At 55.1% G+C, this 26,655-nt stretch overlaps 2 protein-coding genes across 5 annotated transcripts; one reads left to right on the forward strand and one right to left on the reverse strand.

Moving 5' to 3' along the window:
• Positions 1 to 1,822: 1,822 nt before the first annotated feature.
• SLC66A1 (solute carrier family 66 member 1) lies at positions 1,823 to 18,355 on the reverse strand. 4 transcript variants are annotated; one of them, XM_019461573.2, is made up of 8 exons: positions 18,222 to 18,355; positions 12,890 to 13,058; positions 5,823 to 5,952; positions 4,917 to 5,004; positions 4,182 to 4,324; positions 3,919 to 4,011; positions 3,243 to 3,428; positions 1,823 to 2,355 (listed from the first exon to the last, which is right to left on the reverse strand). In XM_019461573.2, the coding sequence occupies exons 2-8, from the start codon at positions 13,051 to 13,053 to the stop codon at positions 2,284 to 2,286; spliced, it is 876 nt and encodes a 291-aa protein (XP_019317118.2). In that variant the 5' UTR covers positions 13,054 to 13,058; positions 18,222 to 18,355; the 3' UTR covers positions 1,823 to 2,283. The 4 variants fall into 4 exon arrangements, with proteins under 4 accessions (XP_019317118.2, XP_019317117.2, XP_019317119.2 ...); XM_019461572.2 differs by lacking the exon at positions 18,222 to 18,355 and adding an exon at positions 17,433 to 17,559; XM_019461574.2 differs by lacking the exon at positions 18,222 to 18,355 and adding an exon at positions 17,428 to 17,517.
• Positions 17,673 to 25,222, forward strand: AKR7A2 (aldo-keto reductase family 7 member A2). Its single transcript, XM_019461571.2, has 7 exons — positions 17,673 to 18,031; positions 20,246 to 20,433; positions 20,631 to 20,735; positions 22,595 to 22,691; positions 22,909 to 23,008; positions 23,631 to 23,760; positions 24,798 to 25,222. Exons 1-7 carry the CDS (start codon positions 17,704 to 17,706, stop codon positions 24,957 to 24,959), a joined length of 1,110 nt encoding a protein of 369 aa, XP_019317116.1. The 5' UTR covers positions 17,673 to 17,703; the 3' UTR covers positions 24,960 to 25,222.
• Positions 25,223 to 26,655: the final 1,433 nt, after the last annotated feature.

The following is a 26,655-nucleotide window of genomic DNA, read 5'->3' on the forward strand; positions in this document are numbered from 1 at the left end:
ACCCCCGGTAACTGGCACCAAGGTCAGGACCCCGGGTGGAGCCAGGTGCTGGCTGGCAAAGGGCACCTGAACCAGGCCCAGGCCAGAGGCAGCCGGGGCCTGGGGCCTGGGGCCTGGGGCCCCTTTGGCTGGGCCAAGGCCAGAGGCTCGAAGTGGGAAGGGAGCCTAAGCCCAGCAAGGCTGGGCCGCTCCTGAGAGCGAGGGAAAGCTGGACTGCACACAGCCCAACACTCCGGACCCCCGTCCGGGGAGGGGACTCGGAGGGCCCCAACCCCCACCAGGCGTGGGATGGCCCTTGCAGCAGAGGGACATAATGTGGTTCAAAAAGCTGCTCGACCTTAAGCCTGGTCCCTCAAAGTCTATCTTCCATCTATAAAACGGCCAGGCTAATTACACCTACACGACAGGGCACAGCCCAGCCCAGCACACAGGAAGCGCTCAAGTCACGTGCCAGGTACACACAGGACCCCACAGGTATGACCCAGGACAGGACCGGGGGAGACTGGTCCTGCTTGACCTCGCTGCCCACCTGAGCCTGAGATGCCCCTTTGAGGTCTCCCCAGACCCCAATTCGTGCCTTCTCTCCCCTGGCCACACCCAGGCCACCTGTTGTGAGCCACTGCCTGTCCCTGTCCCCACGACCCTGTCTACGGTCAGTCTGGCTTTCAAGGCTCTTCGTAAGCGGCCCCATCTTGGGAGCAGCCCAGACGCTCAATGCCAGGCCTGTGCACACGCTGTAGCCCTTTCCTGACTTTCCTCTGCCTTCAAGATTCAGCCCCAGGGCCTCTCCTCCACGAAGCCTTTCCTGTTGAGTCTCCTCATTCTTCCGGCGCTTTGTACCTTCCGGTCAAAGCCCTTATTACCACCAGGGCCCGGCAGCCGTCTTCCCTCCTTGATGGCGAGGACCAGAGCTGGTTCACCCCCGTCCCTGACACCCCACACAGTATGGGCCAGTGGAGGCAGCACTCGGCAAATACATGTCGCAACAAATTGGGGCAGTGGCAGTTCCTCTCGACAGAGGCGGTGGGCGCCACTGCCAGACTCCTTTCTGTCCCTGGGGCAGAAGAGGAGATCCGGAGAGGCTGAGACCTAGCTTCTCTCCCTGACGGGCCCTCAGGCACCCACAGGGTCATGGCCGGTAAGAAGGAGGCCTCAGAATGGGATCTGGGAGACAAACTGAGGTTGGGGTCCAGAACCAGAGCTCACGGCTGGGCCCTGCCCTCCTCGCCTCCCTTCCCATTGTTCTTTCACCTCCTTCCTGCTCCCTGCAACATTCCCCACCTCTCCCTGTCATCCCCTGCTCATTTTCTGCATGTCGTCTCCTCCAGGAAGGTCTCCCTGACCTGCAGGGAGATCTGGATGTGCCTCTCCTCCAACTGAAAATTACCAAAGCTAAGCTTTATTAGGCTCTTACTACATGCCAGACTTTGGGGCTAACCTCCGTTAATTACGCCATCCTGGAAGGAAATACAAAATGGTAATGTCGTCATCCCACTTCACAGATGAGGTAACAGGCACAGACAAGCTTAAGATGCAGAACCAAGGTCTGAACCGAACTATTCTGCTTCTTCCTGAGCACAGAGCAGCCGGGACCTTGTCAGAGCATCGTCCTCGCTGCTGTGTCCTCACCATGAGAAGCAGGTGAGAAAACCAGAGGTCCCCAGGAGGCTGGGCGATCTGCTCCTGCTCGGCTCTGCCACATCCGGACCTTTAGGCCCCCACCTGAGACCCGGCAGCTGGGGCCCGGATCACCATCCACTGCTGTCGCCCAGAGCAGCCCAGACCCCAGCACCTCGGGAATGAGGACAGAAAGAGGCCTCGCTGGGAGGTACCATTTACTGGGCTTCCGGAGTCACCAGGATGGCCCCGGATGCACCCGGCTGCACCTGCGCCCCGCTCCGGGGGGCATGCAGACAGACGGAGGGAGGGGAGCTTGTGGGCGCCAGCTGCCTTCTGGGAGGCCAAGGTCTTGGCCTGCAGGCCCTCCTCGAGGCTTCCAGGGACAGAAGCCTCAGACACTGGTGTGTGTCCCAAGAGGGTGGGGGACTGGCCCTGGTGCCCCTCTCACTCCTCACTCCCTGAAGAGTCAGTCGGGGCTCCTGGGAGTCAGCCCAGAGAGTTCAGAGGTGGGTGGGGAGGCAGCTGGGCGGGAAGCTCAAGGCACCCCCAGCCTCCTCCACGATCCAGTCCACGGTCAGCAGCCCCGTGTCTGCCCACAGCTGTCCCTTGCTGGGTGTGGCATCTGGAGGTCCCGGTTTGTCCTGGGCTTGGCCTGGGTCCCTGTCAACTGTGGAGCAGGGGCTGGCGCTCCGCGGAGGTGGCCGTGTTCCTGTACACCAGGAACTGGATAGAAATCTGGAGGGGCCGACGTCAAGGCCAAACGGAGCAGAGATTGGGACGGACGTGACCCGGCTCCCTCCGGAGCTGCTCCCCTCTTCCTTCCCAGTCACCCTCACTCTGAGAGGCCAAGGTCTGGAGCTGCAGCCCCTCCTTCGAGGCTCTCAGGGACAGCTGCCTCCATGTTCCAGCTTGCACTCCTCTGGCCTGGATGGGCTGATTTCCCCCTTATTCCTCAGGGCCTTTGCACAAGCTGAGTCTAGATCACCCCTCCCTTGCCTCTCTGCGTGATTTCTTCTTCTCCCGGGGCGGGGGGGGCAGTTTAATTTTTTTTTTTAATGTTTATTTTTGAGAGAAAGGAAGAGGACGAGCGGGCTTGGGGTAGTGGGGGCGGGACACAGGATCCCCAGCAGGCTTGGTGCTGACAGCACAGCACCCGATGTGGGGCTTGAACTCACAAACCTCGAGATCATGACCTGAGCTGAAGCCTGACACTTAACTGAGCCACTCAGGCACCTCTTCGGGGCAGTTTAAATGGCACTGTGGTGGCCTTGGCTGACCTTCTAAACCAAGACAGCCCCCGGCGCCACACTCTGATCACTCCATGCGTGCCAACTGCCCCCTCACTGAGCTGTAAGCTTCCCAGGCGAGGGCCGTTCGGTTCCTGCTCACCGCCGGGTCTGGTGCCTCCCGGGGTGCTTGGATGGGTGGGTGCGGAGCCGTGTGCAGGCGGAGGCTGCCAAGCCGGCCCCACGCTGCCCCTTCCCTGAAGGATAGGATGGTGTCCCGCAGCAGCACGCCCCGCCCCGCCCTCCGCCCCGCCCCTGAAGGATGATGGGGTCCAGCAGCACGCCCCGCCCCACCACGCCCTCCGCCCCGCCCTCCGCCCCGCCCCTGAAGGATACGATGCTGTCCAGCAGCAGCACGCCCAGGCTGCCCACGAGCCAGGGCAGGTGGTGCAGCAGGTAGCTGCCCTCACTCTGACCCACCTCGGGGTTCTTGAGCAGCACGCTCAGCCCGTACAGCGTGTTCCCCAGCATCACCAACGCGAACAGCGAATAGGAGACCCCCTGGGTCGACTTCCTCAGGAACTAGGGGTGAGGAGGGGGTGGGGTCGGAGGCCGCAGACAGGACTCTTGTCACCCTGGGTTGTCACTGTCCACACGTCCCTGTCGCACTGTGCATGCTCTGAGCTGACGTCTCCCTGTGCACCTGGTATCCACGACCCACACCCCTACACCCGTTCCGGGCCCATGGGACATTGGCCCCACGATGGCCCACTCCCCCGCCCCCCACGGACCCTCGCTGCCCCACAAGCCCCCCTGGCCCCAATATGCCACTCTCTCCTCTCCTCTCAGGACTCTGGGCCTAGCCCCTGACCTCGCGTGACCTCCTGCTTCCCTGAGACACACACAGGACACACGTGCCCGTAGGCGGCCCATGCCCACTCCCCAGAGGCAGAAACTGAGGCTTAGGGAACTGGATGCACTTGCCCAAGCCAACAGTGAGTTTGGACCCAGACCTCTTGTGAAACTCCACACCTCAACACAGGGGGTCCACCCACCCCTGCCCCAGGCTCACGTTAGTGCGGATCTGAGGCAGCCGGGACAGCAGGTACAGCACGCTGGAGACAGAGCCGATGACGAAGCCGATGATTTCCTGCCGAGTGAAGGGCTGAGAGGGAGGGGGTGCTCAGTGCCTAACAGGGGCCAGAGGTGCAGGGCGAGACCCCAGGCCCCCTGGGAGAGGGCAGTGCCCACCTCCGCGGCCATGCAGGGCAGGGTCCTTGGGGACGACGAGCCGGCCCCCAATCCACACCCCACCCTACCAGACCCGCACCTCACCTTACTGCCCGGCTCCACTGACAGAAGCGTCCGCCCCCGGAAGACTTCGCTCGGGGCAGTCACGGGGCCAGCACTCCTCAGCAGTGGGGTGGTACACACCATTGCCAAAATGAACAGGAGCAGAGAATTGATGGGGGTAGACACTGAGCGGGAGGCAGGTGGAAAGCCACGGTTAGGTTATCAGTGGCAGGAAACAGACCAGGACTTGACTCCTGGCCTTGCCCTTCAGTGGCTGTGTGACTCTGGGCAAGTAACCGAACCTCTCTGAGCTTTAATTCCTCATCTACAGAACGGGTGTAATCATAGCACCCTTCTCCTCGGGTGGTAAAGGAGAGACGAAGGCAGCAGGATCAGGAGGGGGTTACCCCACACGGAAATGCCAGCGAAACAGCCCCACCCCCAAGTGCCTCCATCTGACCTCCCCCTTCTCAATCCTCGAGGGCAGCGAGGACCTGTCCTTGTCCTCGGTTCCTCAGCTCCAAGCCCAGGGCCAGGCACAGAGGAGCAGCTGAAGCCACGTTTGCTGAATGAGAGCTCAAGAGAAGGGAAGTCCCTGCGGTCCTGCCGGGATGTGCCAATCACCCTCCGGCCTCCATCTTGGCCGGCTGGGGCTCAGACCTGCAGATAAGGCCCTACGCTGAGTTTATCACTGGGCAATGGGAAACCCACTTCCTCCCCGGCTGCCGGCTCTCCCGCTGCCCCCGACACGCCTGACCAGAGGGACCCCGTACTCACGCAGCGAGGAGCGTTTCTTAAATTTGTAATGAAAGTACAGTGACAGCATCAGCAGGTCCGCCAGTACGTAATATACCGCCGTGTAGGTCTGCAAGACAAACAGGGCTCCCAGGCTCTGCGGACCATGTGCCGACAGCACGGCCGCGCTCGGTCAGCAGCCGGGTGGCCCGGCCGATTCATTTCACCTCTCTGACCTTCTGTCTCCTTACCTGGGAAGGAGGGGAGCACGGTTTCTACCCGGCAGAGATCAGGGAGGCAGAGGGAGAAAACGTGCAGGATACAGAACGGGACTGGGAGGTTAAGTGAGGGCTCTGGTCTGGCTGGTACAGGAGCCATCAAGACTTTACAGTCCTGGGGCGCCTGGGTGGCTCAGTCGGTGGGGCGTCCGACTTCGGCTCAGGTCACGATCTTACGGTTCGTGGGTTCGAGCCCCGCGTCCGGCTCTGAGCTGACAGCTCAGAGCCTGGAGCCTGCTTCGGATTCTGTGTCTCCCCCTCTCTCTCTCTGTCCCTCCCCCACTCATGCTCTGCCTCTCTCTCTCAAAAATAAATAAACATTAAAAAAAAAAAAAAAAAAGACTTTACAGTCCTGGTGGGGAAGGCAGAGGATTCCTGTGATTCCTGGCAGCTGGACCTGCCAAGGGAAACCGTTCCTCCTCTGGGGCCCCACACCCTAACAGCACAGCCCCCAGAGCGATCCTCTGGTTTGATGTGCTCAGTGTGCAAATGGAGAAACTGAGGCCCGGACAAGGGCACCGACCGACCCCTTGTCACGCCGCATGGCAGGGCGGAAGGCACTCTCTACGGGGTGGGGCCCTCGCCAGATGGAACCATGGATCAGGACACTGGAGCGGGGACCCTCCTGCTGGCTGTCCCGTGCAGCCCACCTGCCCGCGGTCTGGCCCACCTGCAGGGGCAGCTGGTCGGCGAGGAAGGAGCCGATGAGGTTGCAGGAGTCTCCACCGATCCAGCCCAGGAGGAACCACAGAGACAGCGCCTGGTCCATGTTGCCTGTCTTGCAGGCCTTGATGTACTGGCTGTGGCAGAGGAAGGAGACGACACTCAGGGGAAGAGTGGGGCAGGAGCCGCAGAAGCACAGGAAGTCACCCGGGAACCCTGTGGAGCGTCCCTCTTTCCAGAACCACCCATAGCAGTACTCAGATTCCCCTCCGTGGCACCCTGGCATCTCCCAGTGGGAACGTGGAGTTTTTACAGGGTGCTAAAGTTCTGTGTCAGGCCCTGAGACCGCTTCACAGGGACCCCGCATTCTTTCTTCTGAGGAGGGGAAGGGGGTTCAAAGGACGGTGGCGGGAGCACAATGCCTGGGGCTGCTCGATCTCCAGGAGCAGCCGGTGATAAGATGGACCAGACGACAGCCCATTACCTTCAAAGGGCAATGGGAAGGGGCGCTTGGGTGGCTCGGTCGGTTAAACGTCGGACTTTGGCTCAGGTCATGATCTCGGTTCGTGAGTTCGGGACCCGCGTCAGGCTCTGTGCTGGCAGCTCAGAGCCTGGAGCCTGCTTCAGATTCTGTGTCTCCTCTCTCTCTGCCCCTCCCCAGCTCTCTCTCTCTCTCAAAAATAAATAAACGTTAAAAAATTTTTTTAAAAAGGGCAATGGGGAGGGCCAGGGCTGGGACCCCCAGAGCTCTCCATCACTAGGCCAGTGGCTTCTGATACGCTGGTGGTTTTCCCAAAGGCCCTCTCTTTGGACCCTTGGTCTTAGCAGGAGCTCAATGCCGATGACAGGTAACAGGAGAATTCTGGGCCCTCTGTGCGTATGGACTCACCCAGGCCTCACAGAACCCCCACAGGGCAGGTCTGCGTAGCCACGTTCCTCATAGGGGCTGGGCCAGTCCTGTCACAGCCAGACCCTGAGGCTCCAGTCACCCTTAACCCTTACACAACTGCCATTAAGCCTTTACATTTCTGTTTAATCGTTGGTGTGTATTTAAATAAAAGGGGGCTAAGTGGTACCTCACCCCACCCCCACCCCCACCATCACCAACATCAGAAGCTGAGCAGAGAGCATGGCCTGGTTCTCCCCATGGCCATCTCTCCCTCTCCTCCTCCTGTCCGAGCGCCCCCTGCCCAACCACCCACCTCTGTGTCTCTTATCCACGCCTGGTTCCTCCTCGAATCTGTCCTCCCTCTCAAGGATCTTTCTAAAACCCTGAAATCATTCAGAGCCTTTCACTGCTGTTCAGCGAGGAGTCGCATCCTCCCGGGCGCGTCCTCACATGGCCCCCAGGTCTGGCTCTTCCTCTGCCCCTGCCCCCTCCACCAGGACCTATTTCCCTTTCTCCAGCCTGTTCCTGGCAGCCGGCCGGCCCACTTCCTCCTCTTCCTCTTTGTGTTTCATGGCTTGAGAACTATCACTTCCTCCCCAGGGCTTCCTTGCGGCAAGCTCGCCAGTGTCCTCCACTTCTCCCTTGTAACACAGGACATCCCCGTCCCTCCCGGACTCAAGCTTCCTGAAGGCAGGAATAGGGTCCGGCACAGGCCTGGCACCGCGGAAGCCCCTAATTAAGGTCTATCCTCTGGCCCCTAAAGCCCCTTCTGGGACATGTGTCTTGGCAAGACTCCATAAATTTCAGGGGGAGTGATTCTGCCGCACTCAAGAAAGGCTGAGTCCTACAGAGGAGCACAAAGGGGACTGCCCTTCCTGCTGTCACCTGGGGCTCTCTCTCCGGCCTCTGACCCCCCTCACTGGTTACTCGGCCAGGCTCAGGCAGGCAGGAAAAGCCTCAGCCAGCTCCTCAGAAAAGCTTCTAGAGAAGCTCTCAGCTTGGAACAAGGCATCTCTCTCCCTCGGCCTCCATCAGTCACCCATACCTGTCCGGTCAGCCTGTGAAGGGCCTCTCCAACCCCCGCTAATATCGCTGCTTGTTGGATGGCTTACACGGCCTCCAAGGTGGCCTCCCTACCTCCAGTCTTATTCCCTGTCCCTCTAGCCCTTCTTCCCTGTGACTCCCACACTGCCTTTTTTTTTTTTAATGTTGACTTATTTATTTTGAAAGAGAGAGAGAGCAGGGGAGGGGAAGAGAGAGGGAGAGAATCCTAAGCAGGCTCCACGCTGTCAGCACGGGGCCTGACATAGGGCTTGATCTCTGTAGCTGTGAGATCATGACCTGAGCCAAAAGTAAGAGTCTGATGCTTAACTGACTGAGCCACGCAGGCGCCCCTCCCAGACTGCCTTTTAAAAGGAGCCAGCAGGTCATGATCTCACGGTTTGTAAGATCAAGCCCCACGTTGGGCTGTGTGCTGACAGCTCAGAGCCTGCTTGGGATTCTCTCTCTCCCTCTTGCTCTCTGCCCCTCACCCGCTGGCAGTATGCACGCTCTCTCTCCCTCAAAATAAATAAACTTAAAAATAAATAAATGAATAAATAAATAAATAAATAAATAAATAAATAAAGGGAGCCAGAGTAGAAGCTCTGCAAAGGCAAGGATGGCATCTGCTTTGACGACTTGCAATATACCCACAATGGCACCTGGAATAAGCCAATTCAATAAAAATGTCAAGCCCGTGACAGCATACTAGGACAATTCAATGGGGGAATTGAATTAAAATAGTCTTTTAAACACATGGTACTGGGACAACTAGGCATCTCCATGCAAAAGAAAGACTGAACCCCTACCTCACACCATATACAAAATATCACTCAAACTGTATCAACAACCCATCAAAAAGAAAACCACAGGCTCAAGATGGAGTCACTCAGGCCAAATCACCAAACAGGGGCTTAATAAGTAATCTAATTGCATTTCAACCCAGAAACGTAGTCTTAATTGGTCAGGAATTTTCTGGTCAGCAGCAGTGAGGTCATCTGTCCTCTCCATCCCCCATCAAAAGAAGATGAGGTAATCTACTAAGTAAGATCCCCTGCAGGAAAGTGAATTTACCTGATATCATCCTGTCTTTCTCTCTTTCGTTTTTTTCTGCTAATAATTTCTTGCCCCACTCTCCTTCTTATAATCTTCCATTTTATAAAACTCCTTAGAGCATCTATTTGCTAGATGGGATGCTGTCCAATTCATGAATGGCTTCATAGCACCAACTGGATCTTCAATTTTACCCAGTGGCACTTTGTTTCTTAACAGACCTAAATTCAAAAGCTAATTTGTTACACTGCGATTGATAATAAGAAATCTAGATTCGGTCTTCACCCCATCCCTGGCAGAGAGCTCCTAAAAACCTTGCGATTTCCAAAGCGATTAGAACAATAAGGGTGCCTTTTGTTATGTTCACGAGGTTAAGTTTTGGGAAGCCTCTGGATCCTCCAAAGAGGAGGACTGGTTGCCATGATGTGATTAAACCCTTGGAACTTTCCGGCCCAATCCAGTGACCTCTGGGGGAGGGGGCAGGGGCCGGAGATGAAGTCAATCGCCAGTGGCCCTGATTTAATCAAGCATGCCTGTGTAGCAAAGCCTGCACAAGAAATGGAACAGACAGGTTCAGAGAGCTTCCAGGTTGGTGAACGTGTAAGAGATTCAGGGAGGGCGGCGCACTGGGAGAGAAATTAGAAATTCCATCTCTTCCATGTAGCTGTTCCTGAGTTACATCCTTTTGTGATAAACTGGTGATCCAGTGAGTAAGATGTTTTTCTGACTTCTGTGAGCCGCTCTAGCAAATTAATCAGACCCAAGCAGGTTTGATCTAGAGCTGGTCTACACCTACCAGAAGCACAGCCGACAACCTAGACTTACAAGTGACCTCTGAAGGGGGAGGGGCAACCCTGTGGGACTGAGCCCTTAACCTGTGGGATCTGATGCTGTCCCAAAGTAGACAGGGCCTAAACTAAGTTAAATGCTTGGTGCTGTGGGGCAAAAATACACAGGGATGCTGGTGTCAGAATCAGGTAAATCTATAACACTCAGAAGAAATGATAACGAAAGAGGGCTTCACCTACATCCATTTTGACCTCAAACTTTCTAATTGATTAAGTTCTTCTTTCCAGCTCATCCCATAACTCAGGCAAAAGACCCTGCGGGCAAAGCATCCTGGGAAGGGAACCGAAACTACTCCCTCAGGCGACAAGGACGGCCCTGAGCCAGCAAGACCCGGAATGACTGACCCCAAGACAAGGACTGACCTGACCCTCACTGCCCACCAGCACGTCCCCACTGACCCCTGTCCCACATTTTCCTTATATAAATCCAGATGGATTTTCAGCACTACGGAGACAGTCCTTGAGACGCAAGTCCATGGTCTTCCCAGGATCGGCCTCTTGGAAACAAATTCCTTTCTTGGTTCACCATCACTCGGTGTCTCTGCCTTCAGATTCTGTCAGCAGTGAGTGGCCGAACCCGGTCTGTGTGGGACCCCCAAAGCTAGGTGGTCTTGTGCCCCTGCACCCCAGTTAAGATAAGGGCAAATCTCCGTGACTTGGGTTAGGCTACGATGCTTTTTTAGATAGGACACCAAAAGCACGAGCAACAAAAGAAAAAAAAGAGATAAACTGGACACTGTCCAAATTTAGGACTTCTGTGCTTCAGAGGACACCATCGTGAAAGTGAACAGAGAACCCACGGAACAGGAGAAAATACTTGCAAATCATATGTCAGATGAAGCTGCTGTATCTAGGATATGTAAAGAACCCCTACGACTCAACAACAAAAAGACAGATAATCCACTTGACAAATGGGCAAAGGATCTGAACAGACCTGTTTCCAAAGAAGATACACAAATGGCCAAAAATCACAAGAAAAGCTACGCTTAACATCACTAGCCATCAGGCAGATACAAATCAAAACTACAATGAGATAACACTGCAAAGCCATTAGAGTGGCTACAATAACAAAGAAAATACGCATTGATGGGGATTTGGAGACCCTGGAATCTCACACACATGGCTGGTGGGAATGTAAAATGGTGCAGCCTCTCTGGAAAACAGCCTGGCGGTTCCTTATTAAAAAGAAAACCACTGGGGGCGCCTGGCTGGCTCAGTCAGTGGAGCGTGTGATTCTTGATCTCAGGGTTGTGACTTCGAGCCCCACGTTGCATACAGAGATTACTTAAAAACAAAAATCTTTTTTTTTCTTAAGTTTATTAATTTTGAGAGAGAAACGGGGAGAGAGAGTGAGCACAGAGGGGGGGAGGGGCAGAAGGAAGGAAAGACAGAATCCCAAGCAGGCTCTGCACCATCACCACAGAGCCAGACTCTGAGCTCAAACTCACAAACTGTGAGATCATGACCTCAAAATCAAGAGTCAGACGCTTGACCGACTGAGCCACCCAAGCGTCCCTTAAAATAAAAATCTCTGAAAAAGGGGCGCCTGGGTGGCTCAGTTGGTTTAGCATCCAACTTTGGCTCAGGTCATAACCTCACGGTCGGTGGGTTCGAGCCCCATGTCTGGCTCTGTGCTGACAGCTCAGAGCCTGGAGCCTGCTTCAGATTCTGTGTCTTCCTCTCTCTCTGTCCCTCCCCAGTTTGTGCTCTGTTTCTCTCTCTCTCAAAAATAAATAAATATTAAAAAGAAAAATGAAAAAAAAATCTTAAAAAAAAAAAAAAGAGAGAGAGAAAGAAAAGAAAACCACAGGCCCAAAATGACATCACTAGGGCCAGGCCACGTCATGAAACCAGAAACTTAATGTTTTTTAAACATCCTTAAAAGAGTAAACACAGAGTTACCATATGACCCAGCAATTTTGCTACTTAGGCATGTACCCAAGAGAAGTGAAAACAGGTACCCACAAAAACGTGCACATGAATGCTCACAGTGGCCTTGACTGGCATAGCCGCAAAGTAGAAACAGACCAAATGCCCATCAATGGATGAACGAATAAAAGGTGGGACATCACACACGGGAATATTATTCAGACATAAACAGGAATGAAGCCCTCACGCCTGCCAAACATGCATGAGCCTTGAAGACGTTATGTTAAGGGAAAGAAGCCAGGCTTTCGCATGCTCTGTGATTCCCTTTACACGAAACGTCCAGGGTAGGCAAATTTATAGCAACAGAAAGTAGACTCGTGGTTGCCAGGGCCTGGGAGTGGGAAATGAGGAATGACTCACTGCTTTGGGGGTTTCTTTTTAGGGCGAAGAAAATGTCCTAAAACTGATTAAGGCAATGGTTATACAACTCTGTGGCTATATGAAAAACACTGAATTATACATGTAAATAGGCTAATTATATGGTATGTGGATTATCTCTCCATAAAGCTATTTTTAAAAGATGCCGAGCTCCTGATTAAACTCCTATCTTTCTCCCTCAGGATAAAGAGCACGTTTCCTAACAGAGGAGAATGCCTCACATTACAGGGCCCTTGGTGACCTCTTTGACCTCACCTGTCCCCGCGTCCCTGACCCGCACACACTCTGTCCAGCCACGGGGTTGTGCACGCAACGAGCAAAGGCGTACGTTCCCTCACGCCAGCAACCCCGGCAGTTAGGGAACAACATTCCCATTTTGCAGATGGGGAAGCTGAGGTACGCAGCAGCAAAGTGACTCTCCCAGGTCACAGTGTGTCCTCTTCCCCAATCATGCCAGTGGCCACGCTGTTTGGTAATCCCTGCTTCTCTGCCCACCACCAGACTGTCACAGGACGAGGGCTTGGTGCATCTCAGCCCACCCACCCCTCTGCTTCCTCTCTTCCTAGCTGTGCAACCTAGAGCAAGTTACTTAGCCTCTCTGGGTTTCCGTTCCCTCATAAAGTAGGCACGGCAACTGTTCCTATTTCACAGGCTTATTATGAGGATTAAATGAAGTAAAAAACACATCAAGCGCTTAGAAGTCAGCCACACACACACTGGACCCTCAACACAGGGCAGCAAGTGTTAATATTCTTGTTATTAACATCTGTGTGTCAGCCTAGGGTGGGGTTCAGCGCAGGGCCCTCCGGGGCGGGCTGGAAGTCAGTGAGTGGGAGTGGAGGCAGCACACATGGCCTTGAATCTGGAGAGGCCCCTCCAAGCAGTGCCTGAAGCCATCGCCCCTGCCCTGCTCCCCGCGCCCCTGACGGTACTCACGGGAAGGTGGATGCTGCAAAACAGAGAATGGAGATCAAGCCCAGGCCCACACTGGCCTCGTCCCAGCCGTCCTGGGCGCATTCGCCAAACACGTCCCATATCCACTCGAGGGAGCCGTTGGGGCAGCTGGAGAAGTTGCCGGAGCCCAGTTTCTTCCAGACCATGGCCGCTGTGGGATGGAGGGAGGGTCGTAGGGGGAGAAAGAAAGGGCGGCTTCAGCTCTGGAAGGTCTGCATCCTGTGGCCCCCCCAGCTATGCCCATCCCCAGTTTCAACACCTGGCACAGACCAAGCCTCTGAATCCGAGGACAATCAGCCTCGAGGACAGAAAGATGACAGCACACGCGTGCCAATGACACGGGCAGGGGGAGCGCTGATCTGCGGCCAGGGACAAGTGTGTTCGAATCCCAGCTTTACCACTTGACGGTGCTGCAGCTTTGGGTCGATGCCCCGGCCCCCCTGTGCTTCAATACCTTCATCTATGAAAGGGGTGGTAACAGTACCGCCCTCACACGGATGTCACCAGGGTTAAAGGAGTCCCTACAGTGCGGAGAACTGAGCCCTCAGGGGCACCTCTGTCAGGACTCTTGAACATTTACGTTGTTTCCAATCTGTTTTGTCAATTACTCCAGGAGGGTCTGCTGAGACCAGGCCCCGTTGAGCACATCGTCTCATTTAAAGTAGGGCTATCTGCCAACGTCGCTCAGGGGATGACGGCCTGCACAGGTGGCTGGGACCCAAGCGTGGCACTCACGCAGAATTCTCCAGGAGCAACATGTGTGGCACGCCCGCTGGCAAGGGGTCCAGAACCACCTCCCCATTCTCACCACCAGCAAAGCCAGAAGGTGGCTGGTGCAGGAACAGGCAGGAAAGTCTCCTCCCGGTGCCCGAGCACCCTGCACAGTGACTAAAGCAGTCCCCGTCTGCGCGACAGTCCAAGAGAAGGAAGAGAAAGTGGAGCCAGATGGCGCCGTGTCTACCAGGCGAGACGCATCACAGCCCTTGATTACTAAGCTCTTTGCCAGCTTTGTGCTAAGCACCTCGCAGGCATTTACTCATGTTGTCCTCATATCAACTCCATGAACGGAAGGGACTCGTACCCAGCCAGGAAGCGGCAGAGGCCAGAGTCAAAGCGGGGACTGGGAGCCCACCACACCCCAGCTCATAGCCACCCTGCCAATGCTGCCTCAGGCGCTTCTGTCCCTGGGTGTGGCCGAGCTCTCCTGTGGCCTGGCCTAACTGCCCCGACCTCCCCAGCGGCCAGAAGGCAGGCTTCCTCTTCTCTTCCTGTGCTCAGAGGCTTTCCTCACCGGGTTGAGACTGTCTCCGGCCACCTTCAGTTCCTACTCAGAAGGCCCAGAATCCTCATAAGGCAATGCCCTGTGCTACGGAGTGAACATTTGTGTGCTCCCCAAATTCGTACATTGAAACCTAACCCCCAGTGTGATGGCATTAGGAGATGGGGCCGTTGGCAGGTGCTTGGGTCAGGAGAGCAAAGCCCTCATAAATGGGATGAGTGTCCTTATAAAAGAGACCCCAGGGAGCTCCCTCACCCCTTCTGCCACGTGAGGACACAGCGAAAAGACAGCCACCTGTGAGCCAGGGGGCGGACCCTCACCAGACACCAAATCTGCTGGTGCCTTGACCTTGGATTTCCGAGCCCCGAGAACAAGTAAGAAACCAAAGTGTATTGTTTATAAGCCACCTGGTCTTTGGTGTTTTGTCACGGCACCCAAATGGACTGTCACCCTGGCCAGACCCTTGGAAGTGCTGAGATCGCAGCACCCTGGGAGCACCAGGGAGGGAAAGGAAGCAAGTCAGCTTCTCTTCTCAGGAAGTTTGAGACTCTCAGCCCTACTGTGACTGGCCAAGAGCAGAGGCCCTGAGCTGGGGGTAAGGGCATCCGGGTCACTGTCTGCCCAGGTCTCTGCAGTACCCCCGGGGCCCAGAAAGGGTGCTGATAGCCTCTACCTGCATCCTGGTAACCCACCTTGATGACCTTCAGCACAGCCCACGTGGGAGCTGTTGACCTGATGTCTTGCCACTAGCACCTGCAAGGCCACCCAGGTTAACAGACAATCCAGGTAAGAACTGTATCTCTGCTGGGCTAAAGGCATCTCAGAGCAAGTCCTCTGGTCCCCCAGCCACCTCCCAACTGGACTCCCCGCTGTCCTCTTCTGTGTGCCCATCCAGCCCATTCATTGCATGACTACATCGCCACCCTCGTAACTTCCCTGCGAGGTAGTGGAGAGGGTCTCCGTTTTCCAGATAAGGTCGGGTGGCCCCGCCCAAGTGAGGAACCCGTCTGAGCCTCTCTATAAAATGGGGATGATGACACTCACTCCTTGGGGTTTGTGGTGCAGATGAAGCACATATGAGGCTCTTAGCCCAGCGCCTGACTGGCTGTCAAGCTGGTGACTGCTTGAGGGATGAGAACCCTATAGCTCAACCACCCTGAGGCCACCCCCTCACCCCCCATCCTTTTCACCAGGTTAGGGAGGAAATAAGGTGAGCACATGCCCAGTGAGGGAAGGGGGTGTCTTGAGAACCGTAGCTTGGCTCAGAGGGCCCAGAGCACTAGGTGGGTGGTCTCCTATCCGTGCACAGGGCATGCGTACAACTCAGGGCACTCTAAGACACACAGGAATCCTGACCAGAGGGCCTTCCCCTGGGGGCCGCTGTGCGTACAGCCCGTCACCTATAGGTTCTGACCCAGCTAAAGAGCCAGCCTGGGCCCCAGGCCTGGCTTCTGGAAAGGGGCCCACCTCTTGGTCAAATAGCACTGTGAGAACAGATGTCCGGGGTTCCAACAAAGTTTGGCTGCATCCACAGGTTTGACAAGGACCACAGCAGGGGTGTCTTGGAACCACAGAGGGCACGTGTCCAGAATTCAGGAACAGTGTCTCTGGACTTCAGATCAGGGTCTTTGGGTTCAAGAAGCAGCCTTAAACACAAGGGATTTGGGATGCCTGGCTGGCTCAGTTGGTAGAACATGTGACTCTAGGTCTTGGGGTTGTGAGTTCAAGCCCCACACTGGGGGTAGAGATTACCTAAAATTAAAATCTTAAAAAAAAAAAGAAGGGCAACCCCATCTGATTCTGAGAAAGGCTGTGCTGGAGAAGGCATCACCTGCCATACCCAAGTTCCTCTCTTGGATCCCAAGCTGAATCACGGAGATGCTTCCCATGGAAGCTTCCCAAGGAAGCTGCAGGCCTCCAGGCTTCCGCACGTGTGGTCTCTTCCCCAAGGAGTGTCCTTCTGCCCCTGGAGGGCCTGGTAAAGGAGACACTTTGACCCAGTTCTAACATGTCATCTCAAAGAGGTCTTGCAAAGGCTGGCTGGATGACACCTGTCACCCCACCCCCTCCCCTCCTTCACATACCTGAAGAATGCTTATCACATTCCTCAGCTAATCCTGCTCTTCAAGCCCACACCCCTCCCTTCACCCTAGCTGTGACGGACTCTCAGGGCTGGAAACACCAGCTGCACAATAAAGGTTCAGAAAGTGCTGAGGAAGAAAGAGGAGACAGACAGAGAGGAATACAGAAAGGAAAGAGAAGGAAGGAAGGAAAGAAAGAAGGAAGGAAGGAAGGAAGGAAGGAAGGAAGGAAGGAAGGAAACCAGTCGTGAGTTCAGATGACCTAGGTCTGAGGAGAGAACACCCTAGAACTGACCTGCCTGATGCCTACAAGGTATAGAACTCCGGGGCAAGTGACTGAGCCCCAGAGTTCCAATCTATACAATGGGGGGGCGGGGGGGGGGGCGGATAACCTAGGTATCCACCTCCTAGACTGCAGAATTACAAACTGCAGAATTAAATGACATAATTCAGGGCAAGAAATGAGGATGGTACCTGGTACAGGCTAAGCACTGGTTGCCTCGTGTCCCCCGCTCCTCTACCGCCCTCCGCAAGTCCCTGGCGCAAAGCAGCCTTCGGTTAAGTGTTGAATGGACAAGACCCGCGCCAGTCTTCCAAACCCAGCCTCCCCATGGACACACTTGAAAACTTGTCCTAGGCATGAGGGGAGGAGGCAATCTGGGCTCCCAACAGAACCGCGGCGTCTGTGGAGGGGAGGGGCGTCCCCGCTGGTGGATACCACCCACTCCAAGGCCTCCAGGTCCGTGGCCACCTGGTGACTCAGCCCCGCGCGAGCCGCCTGTTTGGCGCGGATAATGACAGGGCAGCTGCTGGGGTCAGCGCTCAATCGCCGCGAGGCCCCCTCCCATGGCCTGCCCTGGAGAAAACAAAGCCGTCGGACACGACGGGGGCCGACCGCCGGAACCAGGAGGTGAACAGGGGACTCAGATACTAATCCCTGGACAGGCTCGTCTGAGAGGCCATGCTCAGGAGGGGAACGTATGCCCCCCAGGGGCCACCTAATCCCGGCTCAGAACCTCGTCCCAGGATCTCGTACCCGAAGGAGGGGACAGAAGCCCCAAGACGGTCTTGGGGCTGGAGGAGGTTATTGGAAAATGTGGCAGAGACGCCCCAGAGTCCCGACCCGCAACCTTCATCCTTGCCCCCAGCCTCAAACCTGCCTCACCGCGCCAAGATCCACAGCACAGCTCCGGCTTCTGGGTTGAGTCTGCACAGCCTAGGTCAGCTGACCCGAAACCCCGCCCCGCCCCTGAGCCGCGCGGCTCCGCCTCCTGCGCCGCGGGCGGAGTCTATAGACCTTGGGGGCGGTGCGAGCAAGCGGAGCGTGCGCGGTGGGGCGGCGCGCAGCCTGTCTCGGTTCCCTCACCGCCTCCAGGCTCCTCTCCGGCGGCGGGTGGGCGGGGCTCGAAGCGCCTCAGCGCGCAGGCGCCGACCTCATGCTGAGCGCCTTGCGTCGCGCTGTGGCCCGAGGAGCCGTCCGCTGCACCCGAGGTCCCCGGGTGCCCGAGGCTCGCGCCGCCACCGCCATGTCCCGGCCGCTGTCTCCACCGCGAGCCGCCTCGGGGCCCCCGGTCCGGCCCGCCACAGTGCTGGGCACCATGGAGATGGGGCGCCGTATGGACGCCCCAGCCAGCGCCGCGGCCGTGCGCGCCTTCCTGGAGCGCGGCCACACGGAGCTGGACACGGCCTTCATGTACAGCGACGGCCAGTCCGAGAGCATCCTGGGCGGCCTGGGCCTCGGGCTGGGCGGCGGCGACTGCAGAGGTAACTTGTACCTCCCCTGCACCGTGCGGCGCCCAGCCGGCCCCAGCCACGCGTCCCCTCCCGGGCGCCGACCTCCCGGCAGCTCCGTGAACGTCTCTCCCCGTACAGCCGGACAGTGCGTTGTCCTGATCTCCTTCCCCTCCCCTTCTCTTTCCTCTGGAGGTTGCAGCTCAGGAACCCCGAGTCTTACCCTGAGCCTGGTCTAGTTCTTCGCTTCCTCCCCGCCTTGCTTTCTTGGGGCACCTCTTCTGCGGGCACTGGTCTCCAGAGAGAGCTCTGCAGTACCCCCTCCAACCCTGTCGAGTGCCCCAAAGCGGGGCCCCAGTAGCTCCACCTCCTCCCTCTCCCCATTGCCCTCACGGCCCATGGCTCTCTAAGCACCCTCTTCTCATCCTGGTCTTTCATCAGTCCCTAGACTTTGCTCTCTTTAGTTGGCAGTACCCTGGCTCCCAGAGAGAGCTGCAGCTAGACCACAGAGCAAGCTGGGGGAGCAGGGGTGGAGTGGGGAGATTCGTTATGGGGCTATAGGAGGGAAGGTGGCTCTGACCCACCCACAGGGAGCTTAGAGTCTAATAGGGAAAGTTGAAGCCCAGAGGAGGAAGCACTTTGGGGGATTATGGGGTCAGGGAGAGGCCTATGGAGGGTTGAGAGAACACTGGAGCTGGGCCTTAGAGGACCAATAGTAATTTACTGGGACGATAACAAGAGAAAGGGGCATCAAAGGCTGAAGGTACGGCTGTGCAGACCAGGCTTGGAAATGCAGTGTCTGGAATGTGGAAGGACGGCCAATAGACAGGTGTGGCTTGAGTGGAGGATGTTTGTGCATGGGAGGGACTGCCCTTCATTAGCCTGGTGCCATTGGATGTGCCTAGGAGGGTACCTGGCATGTGGTGAGGCCCAGTAAACGTTTGCTGTTATTTTTACTACCTTACTCTTTTCAGGAGCCCTCTCTGGGCCCTCCTTGGAGTCATAGCTTGGTGGACCTGGAGGAACAGAATGGGAACCTGAAATCAGACCCACGCTTTCTAGTTAACCTGCCTGCCCCTCCTTAACGATGAAGGTTTTGTTTCTGAATTGGTTTTTCTCCTCCAGCCCTTCCCTGCTTGCTTCGTTGAGTACAGGCGTTCACTGAGCCAAAGTCCACAGGTTGAACTTGAGGCAAAGTTCACACCAGGAACACAGAGGATTTGAGCAATGTAGGGAAATGGAGACAATGTGGACAAGAAGCGGTGGGACTTATTCCCTCCCACATCCCAAGTAGTCTGGTGACTCCCCTGTGACCTGCTGATTTGCCTTTGCCCTGTGTGAAAAGTGTAGAATCCAGCCAGTTAAGGCCCTTCTGAGCTGCTTGCATGGCAAAACACTGTCTTGTTCTCTGAGTCTGAAGGGGAGAGAGATCTGTAATCACCTGCTGCCTTTGCCTTTGACCTGTCTCTCAGGTGGAAGTGTGCCAGTGATGCCTGTTCGGGCAGCTCCGTCTCTCCAGGGTTCTTGAGGCAGCCTCTTGTCTCCTGTTTCCAGGCCCACTCTTTTAGTTGTCTCCCGACTACAGACACTGTGAACATGGCTGCCTTTGGTGGATGGTATTTAAGAAAACCATTTGTGATTAGGTCTGTGACCCTTCTCTTGTCCCATCTGCTGCCGCTCCCTGCCTGGAGTTGATGCTCTTAGAACTCAGCATTGCAGGGATGGCCCTCCACATTCTTTTCTTTTCTTTTCTTTTCTTTTCTTTTCTTTTCTTTTTTTGGCCTGTGACTTTGCCTGCATTCCCACGCTCTGGAATGTGCTTCCTATCCTCCCATGTTGGCTGTGACTCATTTTTAGAGACTCAGCTCCTGGGTCATCCCTATAGGAAGCCTTCCTTGGAATTCTCAGAATGGCCACAACCCTGTGCTCTGGGCTCTTTTAGCACCAGGTGCTTATCTCTACTGTGTCATAACATCACCTTTTAGACTGTGAGCTCCTTGAGGGCAGGGAGCAAGTGTGCCTCTAGTGCTGGGCCTGGCACAGCCAGCAGTTTGGTGACTAATAACAGTGATTAAAGCAGCAGTGAACACTGAGAACTTACATATTTAATGCTCATGATCTCCCTATGAGACAGTTCCATTGTTCCATCCCCATCTTACAGATTAGCAAATTGAGGCTCAGAGATCTTAAATAATTTAGACAGGGGCACACAATAAGCCTCTTAGCCATTGCATTCTCTCCTCAAAGTGAAAATCGCCACCAAGGCCAATCCCTGGGAAGGGAAATCGCTGAAGCCTGACAGTCTCCGGACCCAGCTGGAGACATCACTGAAGCGGCTGCAGTGCTCCAGGGTGGACCTCTTCTACCTGCATGCCCCTGACCACGACACCCCCGTGGAAGAGACGCTGCGTGCCTGCCACCAGCTGCACCAGGAGGTGAGGCCAGCCTCCGAGCTCCAGGAAGTGGTCTGCCGGTCCTCTCCTTGGCCTGCCGTTGCCCAGGAGAGTGGAGGCACCAGGGGAGTCCCAGAGCAGAGCTGGGGGCAGACCCCGCTCCCGGGGTCCCCACCCCTGTCTCCCCTTTCTAGAGTCCTGGGCCGTGGCGGCTTCTGACTGAGGCCTCTCCTCTGCAGGGCAAGTTTGTGGAGCTTGGCCTCTCCAACTATGCTGCCTGGGAGGTGGCCGAGATCTGTACCCTCTGCAAGAGCAGCGGCTGGATCCTGCCCACCGTGTACCAGGTGAGGGCCAGGGCTGCAGGGCCCGTCCGCGGGGCTGCTGCTGATCCCGGGTTCCCCTGGCCCCTCCGACTGCCTCCTGTGCCCTCTCCCTAGCAGCCACTCCCCTACCGGCAGCCTGTAGAGGGCTGCCGGGTGCCATGGGGATGAGGTGCAGGCTCCTCAGCTTGACCCATGGGCACCTGTTGGCTCTGGCCCTGGCTCCCCTCATGGCCCTCATGTTCTCCTTGGGCCCTTCCTTCCCGCCCTGTCTCTGTGCGTCAGCCTGGACCACTCCTCCCCTTCTCCCTGGTAGAAGTAAGCGCTCAGGCCCCGCTTAGATGGCCCGTCTCGATACCCCAGAGAAGCCTCCAATATCAAGACTTCATCTTCGTGCATTCAGAGTGTTTGTAAGCATCTACTGGGATCACAGAACTCGCCTTTATTCTGTCTTTATCTGTGTGTATGCGGGGGTTTTTCTTGTAAAGAAGGTTCTTTTTTTTTTTTTTTAATGTTTGTGTATTTTTGAGAAAGAGAGAGTGAGCAGGGGAGGGGCAGAGAGAGAGGGGGACAGAGGATCCGGAACAGGCTCTACGCTGACAGCAGTGAGCTGCTGCGGGGCTTGAACTCATAAACCGTGAGTTCATGACCTGAGCCGAAGTCGGACGCTCAACCGACTGAGCCCCCCAGGCGCCCCTGTGTGTGTATTTTTTTTAACTGAAGTATAGTTGACACACAATGTGACATTAGTTGTAGACGGACGACATACTGATCCCGCTAGTCTCTGTGCTGTGTTATGTGGATCATAAGCATGGCTACCACCTGTCAACACATAACACTGTACGTACTGTTGCCTGTATTCTCTCTGCTGTACCTCTCGTCCCTGTGACTTCTTCGTTTCATAACCGGTACCCTGTATCTCCCGCTCCTTTTCATCCCTTTTTGCCCATCCCCCACCCCCTCTCCTCTGACAACTGGCAGTTTGTTCTCTGTATATGTGGGTCTGTTTCTGCCTTTTTTTTTTTTTTTCTTTTAATATATGAAATTTACTGTCAAATTGGTTTCCATACAACACCCAGTGCTCATCCCAAATGTTTCTGCCTTTTTGTTTGTTCGTTTGATTTTTAGGTTCCACGTGTAAGTGAAATCATATGGTGTTTGTCTTTCTTTGACCTATTTCACTTAGCATAATTCTCCGTAGGTCCTTCCATGTTGTCACGAATGGCAAGATCTCATCGTTTTTTATGTGGCTGAGTGATACCCCGTTGTGTATATGTACCACATCTTCCCTTCTGCATTCATCTATTGACAGATACTTACTTCTGTGTTGTTTTTTTTTTTTCCTTCTGTGTTTTGAGCTTGACTCTAACATCTGTGAGAGGCAGAGGCAGACACCTGGCTGGACTTACTTGTGTTTGGGAATGCAGCGTCCAGCCCACGGCTGGCAACAATAGATATTTGTGCAATGATATAGTCAGTCGGGTTTCCCTGCCTTGGATCCAGCACCGTCTCCCCAGCCTCTGCCACCACTAGTGATTTGGGAAATCACTGCTGAAGTCCTGGGCAGGTTTTGACTGACAGTTTTAAACGTATTTTTGGGATGCTTATTTATTTTGAGAGAGAAAAAGAGACAGAGAACCAGAAGAAAAGGGGCAGAGAGAGACGGAGACACAGAATCAGAAGCAGGCTCCAGGCTCTGAGCTGTCAGCACAGAACCCAATGTGGGGCTCAAACTCACGAACCGTGAGATCATGACCTGAGCCGAAGTTGGACACTCAACCGACTGAGCCACCCAGGCGCCCTTTGACTGACAGTTTTAAAAGAAGGCTGGGGTCTCTTCCCTGGACACAAGCACCCTCTCCATCTGGCTCTTCTGTCTGCAGGGCATGTACAACGCCACCACTCGGCAGGTGGAAACGGAGCTCCTCCCCTGCCTCAGGCACTTTGGATTGAGGTTCTACGCCTACAACCCTCTGGCTGGTATGGGCTGCCGTGTGGACAGGCTCCCCCTGGGCGGGAGGGCATTCCCGGCCCCTGTGTCTGCCTATTCCTGACATAGTAGATGCCCAGCCCAGGACCTGGGAGGCTGGGCTGGGTCCTCCGGCTCTCCTGGGTTCCCTGCCGTCTCACCCCTCAAGTCCAGAACAGCCTCTGGGAACAGTGCGAGCCAGCAGATCTGATGGCAGTCTTCCCGCAGGGGGCCTGCTGACTGGCAAGTACAAGTACGAGGACAAGGACGGGAAACAACCCATGGGCCGCTTCTTCGGGAATACCTGGGCTGAGACCTACAGGAATCGGTGAGCTGGGGGTGGGCTGCGTCAGGATGGGTGGGGCACGGGGTCCCCCTTATCTGAAATGGAGAGCTTCTACGCTGCTTTCCCGGGGTCCCAGGTCTTCCCCACTGCCTGGACCTACATCTCCTGACCTCTGGTGCTTCTGGTGTTCTCTGGACCTCTGTGAATAAACGAGGATCCCTGCCCCTTAAGCCGGGCCTTCCAAGTCATAGCTTTTCCCTGAGAAGTGCTTACCACTTGCCAGGAAGGAAGGAGCGAGCCCTGGGTTGACACTCACGGGGCTTGTGGCTGAGTCCTGCCCCCCCCCCTCCCTTCCCGCTCCCCCCTGTACTGGTCACCTCTGCTTCACTAGGTAAGGTAAGGGTAGGGCAGCTTTATGAGTTCAAAAGAACTCCTAAAGAGGTTAAAGGTGGGGTCTCTGGTGAGGTCTCTCTGACTGCCTCCCGCGCCCAGTCGTTCTGCTGCCCGATAAAGCGGGAGAAACACTGGTTCTGCTGCCAGAGAGACGCTGGTCCCTCCTCACTGCAGAGTTAGGTGGGCACAGCTGCTGTGCTTGGCGTTTTGGCTGTAGCCCCGCTGTGACCCCATGTTATTGACCCTTGTGCCACCCCCTTCACCTGCCCAGCTTCTGGAAGGAGCACCACTTCGAGGCCATTGCCCTGGTGGAGAAGGCCCTGCAGGCTGTGTACAGCCGCAGCGTCCCCAGCATGACCTCGGCCGCCCTCCGTTGGATGTACCACCACTCTGGGCTCCAGGTAAGCCGCCGTCCTGGACGTGCTGCTACTGCCCTCTGAGGACAGCCAGACTTACCCCTAGGTGACTTCTAAGTTGCTTCTGCCGCTTCTTTTTTTTAAGATTTTATTCTGGGGGCTCCTGGCTGGCTCCGTCGGAGGAGCAGGTGACTCCTGATCTCAGGGTGATGAGTTCAGGCCCCTACATTTGAAAAAAGAAAGAAAGAAAAAAAAAAGAAAAGATTTTATTTTTAAGTAATCTCCACAGTCACTATAGGGCTCGAATTCACAACCCCGAGACCAAGAATCACATGCTGCCCCCACTGAGCCAGCCAGGCACCCCATCTAAGTAGTTTTGTCCTCTGAAGTTTCTTTCGGCCCCATCCCTGATGGTGAGCGATTCTTCCATTGTTCTTAGTGGATGTCTGAGCCCCAGACCCAGGATGAGAGCTTCACAAACATGTATTTAGTTAGTACTTAGGCCTTAGGAAGTGGTGTTCTCCATGAGGGGATGGGTTCACACAGCCAGGAAGGGGGCAGAAAATCTCTCCAAACTCATTAGTCTCACTCTGTGGTGGGACCTCGGGTTTCCCCTCTCTCTCTCTTGTGTCCCCTGTCTTCTCAGCTAAAACTTTTCTCCTGTATCAGCCTTAAACATACAGTTGCACGGGGTCTGCCGTATACATGGTACTTTCTCAATAAATGGGGGCTAAGCGCTTTACATAATTTCTCATTCCTATAACCACCCTGAAAATAGAGAAGACTGTCACAGACAGGTGAGGTAAGTAAGCCAAGCTTACACAGCTGCCGGGTGGCGGAACGGGGCTCTGAACGTAGGTCTGTCCGAGGATGAGCAGTATGACAGCGGAGGGAAAGAAGACAGGGTTTGGAGTCACATAGTTGAAATTGTGGAAGGCGCCTCAAGTTCTTTGCGGAACTGTGCACAGCGTAAATAAACTTCAGAACCCGAGTCTCGGCAGGGGCAGGGCTGGGAGGGAGGGCGTGTGGCTGGAGTCACTACAGCACATGAGATGTTCACCCGCGGCCGTCTCCCCTTGCAGGGTGCCCACGGGGACGCAGTCATCCTGGGCATGTCCAGCCTGGAGCAGCTGGCACAGAACTTGGCGGCAACTGAGGAAGGGCCCCTGGAGCCCGCCATCGTGCAGGCCTTTGAGCAAGCCTGGCACCTGGTTGCCCACGAATGTCCTAACTACTTCCGCTAGGCCGCACCCTGGCCCGAGCTGCCAGAGGTTTCTCTCCTTTCCATCACATCTTCTGTTCTCTCACCCTGACCAGTCTGCCTTAAGTTGATTTAGTGTGGTCTTTTTGATCGTCTGGATCAATGCGTTATTTTTCTAGATTCCCATCTGGTTCCTAGTTGCCCTCAGAATGTGGAAACGCTGGGGCTGTGGTCCCCTTGGGAAGTTCCTGTCTGAATAAAGTAGGCACTTGACCTGGCTGTAGCCCAGGCCTTGAGTAAACCCCATGAGCCTGTCTCCTTGACTTATTTGCGACCAGTTTTCATCCTGCCTAGGGGCTTCCTGCGAGAGGGGCAGAACCATGAGATGGAGTGTCCGGAGGGCAGAGGTACAGTGCAGGCTGCCCTCTCGAGGGTCTCCCCTGCCTTCTGTCCCAAATCCAGCCTGAACTCTCAACAGCAGGTTTGAGCTGGCCCTCACTCTGCTGTACACAAAGGAAGAAAAGTAGGCCATACACCCTGAAGGGCATTTTCTCTTATTCAGAATCTTCTCATGAAATGGAGGTACTTAGAATCATCAAGGCCAAAACCTTCCATTAGAGTCTCCGTCAAGAAGAATAAAGACGCTCCCAGGCACCTCCTAAGATGCTGCGGAACATTTTTCGCAAACTCAATTTCAGGAATGGCTTTACTCTTAGTGAAAGCCTCCTGTCTCCTTGTCATCTGTAAGACACTCAGCCTTAGCCCTGGGTCTCGTGCTGCTGGAAGTGTGGCATGGGCAGCCAGGGGCCCCGTTTCCCTCCTCCAAGCAGGAGGCACCCAAGGCTGGAAAAGAAAATCCCAGGTCTGATGGCTGGGATTTGAGCATTCCCAGTGCGGAAATACCGGTTTAGCTCTGGGCAAGGGAGGCAAGCAGCAGAAGTCAACACTCTGAGCTTGCTAAACGTGAAGTAAGGAAAGGGGCTTAACTTGGAAATTCTAGACCAAACCACCCATCAGGCTCTTTGTTCTAAGAAATGTCCCATTTGTCAGCTAGAGGGAGACACCTTACAGACAAAATGTCATTCTCTACAAAAGCAGTCACCCTTCTTTGTCTTCACCCACAATAAAATGGATGGTTCCCAGGCACCTGGGTGGCTCAGTAGGTTAAGCCTCCAACTTCAGCTCAGGTAATATTCTTACAGTTTGTGAGTTGGAGCCCCTCATCAGGCTCACTGCTGTCAGCACAGAGCCTGCTTCTGATCCTTGTCTCCCTCTCTTTCTCCTCTTCCCCCATTCACAGTCTCTCTGTCTCTCAAAAGTAAATAAACATTAAAAAAAAAAAATTTAGGGGCACCTTGGTGGCTCAGTCGGTTAAGCATCCAACTTTAGCTCAGGTCATGATCTCGCCGTCTGTGAATTCCAGCCCGGCGTCGGGCTCTGTGCAGACAGCTCAGAGCCTGGAGCCTGCTTCCGATTCTGTGTCTCCCTCTCTCTGCCCCTCCCCCACTCACACTCTGTCTCTCAAAACTAAATAAACATTAAAAAAAAATTTAAAACACAGGTGTGTAGACTTTTGTGTGAACATAGGCTTTCGGGGAGTCATATGGTAAACTTATGTTTAATTTTATAAAAACACAATGATCTTTTTTAAAGGTTAAACAAATGTGTTTTGTATTCACCCACGTTGACCATCTCCAGCACCCCTCATGTTTTGTGTGGGTAAATTCGAAAATCGAATT

The sequence above is a fragment of the Panthera pardus genome, unplaced genomic scaffold (genome assembly GCF_024362965.1).
Source record: "Panthera pardus isolate Hobbes unplaced genomic scaffold, ASM2436296v1 HiC_scaffold_11, whole genome shotgun sequence".
NCBI classification, from domain to species: domain Eukaryota; kingdom Metazoa; phylum Chordata; class Mammalia; order Carnivora; family Felidae; genus Panthera; species Panthera pardus.